Genomic DNA, 7,830 nt, shown 5'->3' with positions numbered 1-7,830 from the left:
ACTAACGGACTGTGTGTGGTGACAAAATGTCCATGGAGTTTGTTTACTTTTGAAACATAGTTGTTTGTTCTCTCTTTTCCTACAATAGTCGCATCATTAAATCCAGTCTATGTGCTTAAATTAGACAACACTGAGTCAAAATATAATTTTTCATGGTTAAGAAGGCTTTACAGGAAGGTCCATCTCCAATGCCCAGGTTTTGAGTAGTTTATAGTCTTTTGAGCACTGTGAAACATATTTGCAACAGCTGGGAGATAGTGCAGTCATACTGGAACAACACCTCTCCCCTGGTCACTTGCATTTGTAGCTGCATCTTCACTTTGTAAAACAGAAATTTAAATCCTCACAAGTGTACCCCTGTACCCTGGTGGCAGTGTTAAGCAGGAAATGAGAACACAAAAAACCTCTCTGACCTAGATAGCTCAGGATTTTGATGTATAGCAAAAAGGCTTCGATATTATGCAACAGATGATTAATCCCACAAGATGTCCTGAATCCTGGTCCTATTCCAATGCCCTGTACGTATATGTTGAACTTTAAGCAGACAGACAGTCTAGTGGAGGGCTTCATTTAGGTCAGACAGAAGACATGGAAAAACCCAAATGAGTATGGAAGGAACAGCCATGATTTGTCAGGAAGATAATGGCTATCTGTAAATACTATCAAAACTCCAAAGAAGAAATTGAGAAGGCAAGAAAGGGCAAGGAAAACAAGATGCTGACGTTTTGGTTGTGCTACCAAGAGAATATGGATTCTCGGCAACTTCATGGCACTTCTGTTTTGAAACAACTATTTTGCACTGAGATTAGGGCAGTGCTGGAAATATGCTGCTGCACCATCTGGTCTCTCCTGTCTTAAAGTGACAATCTGTCCCTGTGGTATCTCAAGGAAGTTCCAGGGAAACACTGACTCATGAACTCCACTATAGCAATGGACTTACTGTGTCTGGCTACTACTATCAGCCCACCAATGCTGTTCTCCACAAAGAGAGTGACAACATATTGAGACAATAGTTTATTTAATTTGTTAGATTTCTTTCCGGTATTCCCCTTGGGATGTATGCATGGAACTACTACTGGAGGGATGTGTGGTTTAGGTCCTGTGGCCTGTTAAGCATTGGCAGTACTGTCATTCATCTGCCCATGAAACTCAGAACTGACAGCTTTAACAAAGCAAGCCACAGAGGAGCGTTAAAAGGTCCTGACAATACTGACTAAAGACTCCACAGGGGCTTCTGGGCTAACCTTTTGGTTAATCCATTTGATCCTTGAACAGACTGTTACTATGCATGTGAATCTCAGAAAAAAAATCTCGGTTTATAACTGTGCGTAAAAGCCTGTTTATTTGGTTTGTGCATGTGTTATCTAGATTCAACTCATTTGTGTCAGTCTGGAATTCACATCTCCAACTTAGATGAGGTCATTCTCAAATCCATGGACGCTTCCTTCCTCAGACAGGGTGGAAAGTGAAATATTCCAAAATCCAGGAGTACCATAAACCTTTCTTCTTAGCTGTGTTGTTGCTCGTTTCCTCTTCTTTTGGAAAGACTCAAGAGTCATGTGGTACCGGTAATATCATATCACTCATTCAGTCAGGCTACACTTCCATTTTCTTTCACAGGATGCTTCAGGCCTAATCCTGACCTGTGTGTGATTTTGACATCGAATCCCTGCCATAGTTTCCCCACTGTACGTTAGACTTTGTTTCCTGATGCAAAGCATCCTGAAATCCATGGATGGAGAGTATTATAGAACAGTTTTACTGTAAATTATCAGCATGGGAAAAAATATTGATGCTAGATATATTATGGCTACTGCTTGTCAGTCTTAAAAGTGTTCCTTCCAAACTTACGGGAGATACCTGGGTATCTTAGTTAAGAGATGGATTTAATGAGCTGGTTCTTTTACTTATCTGTACATTGGACTTCACAAATTACACTCTGAAAATACCACTCCTAATCCAACCCTGTCTGTATGCTTTGCTTGAGGACTAATCTTACGCCTGCTGCAAGAAAAAAGTCTTTTTCTTCATGAGCCAGGCGGGTTTTCTAAACCTATGATTGTGCTGATCTTCTCAGTCTGTATCATTTGCTTATTTTCCATCAGTGAATTTCATGTTGCTTAGTCAGATTACTGCCAAATCCACTAAAGGCAAGGTAAAGAAAAGCATGGCATCATCACTTCAGGAGCTGCCCAGCTTTCCAAACATGCCTTACAAGTAAATGCTAAAAGAACTGGCCTGTAAGGCAAAAGGTGGCCTGGTGTTCAGCATGCCAGTAGGAGGCTAGTGAGTCCCACACACCTCCACAGTAAGACTCTGTGGGAGCTAAAAAGAAAGCAGGAGGAAGAGGAGCATGAAACTGAGAACTCTGATCAGCTCTAGCTCTGCTCTTAAGACTTCTGTCCCCAGATAATGAGATGATGTGACACAAAAGCAGCCTAGGACTGAGGCATCAATACTCTTTCTTTTCCACACCATCCTGCACAAGGAATTAAATGTGTTCTGATCATGGAGGAATTACATCAAAATGAAGGGAGTTGTATGGATGGGAGAGAATAACATTTGCTGCTGCAATGCTATAGAAGAAAAGGGGGGGGAGGGGAAGGCAAGTCTCGATTTTCTTCTTCAAATCCTTGGACTACAAGCTGCCTCTTGATAAGAATATCTCCCTGAAGCCTGAACAAGTTCCAGAGTCATGGGCTCTGTGCCTGAAGAATGATGCCCGACCCCTCTCTGGGTGCAACACCAAATTGCACCTTGCGGTATTACAGCGCAGGACATTTCTTTTGATCCCACAGACCTAGGTTGCTTCTGCCTCACTTTAGGAGCTCAGATGTCTTCAGGCTTGCTTTCTCCAGAAAGGAATAAGCGCCTGCAAACAGTGAGGAGCACTACAATTGCCACTGTAGGTTTAGATGTCTCTGCATCTGCTATAGAGGGAGCCGCCTAGGACAGCCAGGGTTCCCTATGCAGTTGTTTAGAAGCTTCAGTGCTGAAAGCTACACAGGACGAATCCTGTCCGGCTCATTTCATTGTTCTCCTTAAATAAATACAGTCAATCTCAGAAACTCAGTCACTTAACCCCAAGTGTTCAGGGAACTTTCATTGTGATAGAAGAAAACAAATGAAATTACAAAGCAAAAGAAAGATTATGATATCACAAAAAATATTGGGAGACACTCAAGGGCAAGTATAATACTTGAAATTTTGCCTTTTTTATTTCAGCAGCTTGAGATTGACTGTATAGTGTTCCTGTAAACATTTTGTGGTGTTCTCTTCCACTCAGCTATGTCTCCCTTTTGTGTTTCCAAAGATATGAAATCATGAATTTTAAGAAAATGGGGAAGGACTACTTTGACTATATCAATGTTGGCAGCTGGGACAATGGTGAGCTGAAAATGGACGATGATGAAATATGGTCAGAGAAAAATAATATCATCAGATCTGTGTGCAGTGAACCCTGTGAAAAAGGCCAGATAAAGGTAAATATTTTCTCCATTTACTTCAATCGTGGAATGCATAGCCTTGAAATCTGAAAGCAAGTGTTTCTTGACTCTTACAGGGAGACAGTATCCCACACCTTAAAGTCCAGACATGTATTTTGTTCTTACTCCTATCATAGTCATTATTTTCATAAGTTGCCATTTTCTTGTACTCCTATATCTGTGAATGGCTGACTTTTTTATCCTTATATTCCAAATGCTTTAGACCAGGTATTGTTTGGGGTTTTTTTTCTGCATGTTTTTACAGTATGATTCAGTGGAGTGCAAATCCCTGACTGGGACTTGTCGGTACAATTGCAGGTAAATTATAAACAATAATTGCTACTATTTCAGTGCTAGACATAGACAACTATACTGGAACATTATTAATCAGACCTTAAATCTGTGGTATTATCACAGAATATCAGTAACTACCAGTACTGAGAACTTCAGGAAATGTAGGTAACATTTGTTTTTAATCATGCCTGGTTTACTGTTTCTTTGTTTCCCAGGTTTTACATTTTTCCTTCCTCCCTTCCCATGTTCAAGTAAGGAGGGTCACATATTAATCTGTCACATATTAATTGTTTTTATTATCCTTCAGCATCCCATGGCACTTACTGCAGAACAGTTAAAATACTGCAAGTCCTTAGCTTACCTTGCAGTCATTTATATAAAAGCCTGTGGACTAAGAGGATGGGCACAGACAACAGACTGAAAAAAAAGAAACAGCTGTAATTTCTGACATGTCTCAGTGGAAGCTGGGTTATTTTCCCCCTGTGTTAACATGGCATGCCTGCAAAACTGGGAAGCAGCTACGTTGAGGGGCTGGTGGGAGGCTGACCATGCTCTGCAACACTAAGTGAATCTCTTCAGTCTGAGTTTCCCAGAGTTTTGGGACACAGTCAGCATGTTTTATTCACTAACTGGTCTTTGTAGAGTTAGTAAGTGAGTCTCATCAGACCAAATGTATATGTCTTCAGTGTAGGTGTATACAGTTATATCAGATTTCTCAACTTTCTTTATAGTCAATGGAAACAATACGTTATTCCAGATCAGGAGGCATCTCATCCTCATGTAGGCTTTGAACACAATTAAGATGAATATTGGTGTCAAAACGTTTCTTTCTCTTCACCTATGGGAAAAGGCACCTAGCCAGGACAGTTGGTTCAGATGAGAACATACCTTCTGCAGACACATAAAGAAAGGTGGTGTGACTTACTCTCGCAGTAGCTAAACAGGGATTTGATGTTAGCCTGTTCCAGCCAGAGTTACATATGTGAGAGGACACAGATGGACAAACCAATAATAACGTTGGAACTGGGCGGCTTCGAGTTTCTTTATGATCTGTTGCCACAGCAAATGTGATGGGAAGTATCTTGTGATCTTCATTAACGCAGTTTCCTTCCACCTTCTGCCCATGCTCTCAAGGATTCTCCCAAGAGGATTTTTCACTATGAGTACAATACATCGCACACTTAGACACATGCTTGAAGTTCTGTGTCTGAAATATTCTTTATGCTTCTCATTAGGTTATTGATTATATTCTTCACAGTCCTTTATCTTCGTAGTCTTCACAGATGATGGGGAGAGCCTGACCCTGCCAAGTTCTGTGGTGGAATTCTGTGGGACTGAGTCATTATGCAGGAATTTGAAAGATTCAGTGTAATGATATATCCAACACTTAGCAACATTTGGTACATTCATCTGAAGTGCTTGATAAAATCCAAATAACCTAACTCTACACACCTGAAATAATGTTAACATGCTATTATTTAGATAAACAGAGGTTCAAAGGATTGCCCAGATGACAAGGGGAAGGGAAAATTTTTTTTGCTTTAAAAAAAATTATTTTTATTAAAAGGGATAGAAAAGGTTGTTTTACAGTTAAGTGCTACAACAAACAATTGTTCAAGAAATTAATAGGATGAAGAAATAGCTGACTAAGCAATTTAATACAGAAAAGTCTAACCTGATTCTGAGTAGTAGAGTAGTAGAGAACAACTATTTTGATTCCTAGAGAAGGATACATAATGCTTCTCTGGATTAACCCCTAGTTAGTGATGGGTAAGAAATTATCACTGTACCAAGTTTTCTGACAGATATGCCAAATTCCAAGTATTTTGTAGATTATGTTGATTTGTTGAAAAGTTTAACAGAAAAGTATAAATTAATTGTTTTGATAAAAGGTTTAGGTGCTTTGATAACACCATACGGTTTCTATTTTGTCATTTCATTTTCCTGAGTATTTTGTACATTGTAAAATTATGGATTTTTATAATGCATTAAGTTTACCAAAATATGTGTCCAGAAATTAGTACAAGCTTCCTAAGAACTGATTTTATCAGACACAAGAAATTTTGTCATTTGTTCAACTTTTTGTTCTAGTTCAAAATGAAAGAAATCCCACGATGCAAATAATGCTTATAGGCAGATATTTTGCTTTGCAGGTAGCTTTAATCTCAACATGTGCAGAGCAAATCACTTATGCTTCTATGGCCTTTCTGCCAGTTTAGCTATTCAGGTGTAGCTTTTTTCTTTTTTCATAGCCTACAATTTTAAAAACACCACCAAAAATTGAAGTTTTCAAGTCCCCATATTTCTGATTAATATGATAATTTACACCTTTTTCACTGCAACATTGCAAAGAGTAATCCAGTTCTTTTTGATCATACTCCTTTACATTTTATTTATTAAAATTGCAATAAAGACATCTGGCTTTGAAGCCACCTTCTAAATTCATCATTGCAAAAGATACATAAGTCAACCTACTACTTATGCTGTAATTGGGAGTATCCTTTTATAAATTGTTTGGGAAGAGTAGAGAAGCTGGGAATACTTTATTTCAAAATAAAGACATATTGAAAAGAAGCACAGATGTTTTCAATGTGCAGAGATGATAAACAAAGATCCTGAAAAATCTGCATCTCAATCATGAGTGTGCAACAACATTTGGCAGTAAATTATAAAATGAGAAATCGGGTCAGATGTTAAAATAGATAAAGATAACATTCTCACTCTTAAATGTTAATTAGAAATGAAATACCTAAATAATACTGGAAACGGCATGTTCAGTTTGATAGCTGGAAAAAATCAATTTTAACAAATCATTCACAACTGGGTGAAGAATAATCACATTACCCAAAAACCTTTGGGTAATGAACCCTTACAGAAGTAACGCTGTTGACATGACTCCCTGTATGGACCACCATGGACTGAATTATGTGCTTTGAGTATCATGGACTGGCTTCTGTAGGCACATCGCCATCTATGCAATTTAGAGTTTTGTTAATTATAAGAAGGGGAAAAAAACATCTTATTGTCATTCTACACTTCCACTTATACTTCTGTGGAGTCGATGTTTTCTCCTGGTACATACATGATGGGAGAACTGAGAACTTGTATCATATTTTGTATAAGCAAACATATCCTGAACAGGAATTTCCTTTAAAATAAAACTTTTAAAAAACTCTATCAAAAATAACAAATTAAAAAAAAATTAGATTAGCAACTGGGGCAGCATGAATGTATATTTATGCTGCTAAACTAAATGTCAATTTTTGTCTCAGGTGATCCGTAAAGGAGAAGTGAGTTGCTGTTGGACCTGCACTCCTTGTAAAGAGAACGAATACGTATTTGATGAATACACATGCAAAGCCTGCCAGCTCGGCTCCTGGCCCAACGACGACCTCACAGGTAAATGAGTTGTGGCTGTGCTTATGTTGTCAATGAAAATATTAATCTGCTGAGCAGATGAACTCAAGTGAGTTTCAGTCAGTTCGAACCCAGGGATAAAGCTGAAATTTTAACTGGGGCTGGTATTTGTCTGCTCTCCTCAACCTGATCTGGGAATCACTGGTGTACTTCAGCTGCCTTCTAAAGACCTGAGTTACTAGATCTAGAAATAAAAAATATAGTCCTGGTTTTATATTCAGCCTTGTTCTAACATCTAACTGGTGGTGCAGATCTCATCCTTCCCCAACCAGGCTGAGAAATTCAGGGAGATCCAATTTCAGAGTTTTATTTTCTTCACAAGCAGGTACTAAAGAATCAAGGGATACTTTCTTTTTAATCCAAAAAAGTTATGAACTAGTTGCTGTAGTTACTACTGTTAAATGCACAAGTGCTCCAAACAGTCTTAGGTTTGCATTTTTGTCTTTGTTTGCATCTTTGTTCACCAGAGTCTGCTAGACTACAGGGTTGGTGTTCTCCTTGCTGTGGTGTAAATCTCTATGCTCTTGCAAAATATCAGTTTGGCTACTTTAGAGATAAACCACTCCAACTCTTGTATCCCACAGCCTCTCTTCTCTATGACTAATAAACAGAATTCAAGTATTCAAACACTCAG

At 38.6% G+C, this 7,830-nt stretch overlaps 1 protein-coding gene across 1 annotated transcript in view; it reads left to right on the top strand.

The window, feature by feature from the left end:
- GRM5 (glutamate metabotropic receptor 5) overlaps nucleotides 1–7,830 on the top strand; it is a 217,074-nt gene that overhangs the window by 151,880 nt on the left and 57,364 nt on the right. The window contains exons 4-5 of the mRNA XM_080375144.1: nucleotides 3,314–3,482; nucleotides 7,052–7,178. Of these exons, the coding sequence (XP_080231270.1) occupies nucleotides 3,314–3,482; nucleotides 7,052–7,178 (296 nt within the window). The remainder of the gene's footprint in view (nucleotides 1–3,313; nucleotides 3,483–7,051; nucleotides 7,179–7,830) is intronic.

This window comes from Falco punctatus (assembly GCF_963210335.1).
Source record: "Falco punctatus genome assembly, chromosome: 2".
NCBI lineage: Eukaryota > Metazoa > Chordata > Aves > Falconiformes > Falconidae > Falco > Falco punctatus.
This window is presented reverse-complemented; position numbering and strand designations above follow the sequence as displayed.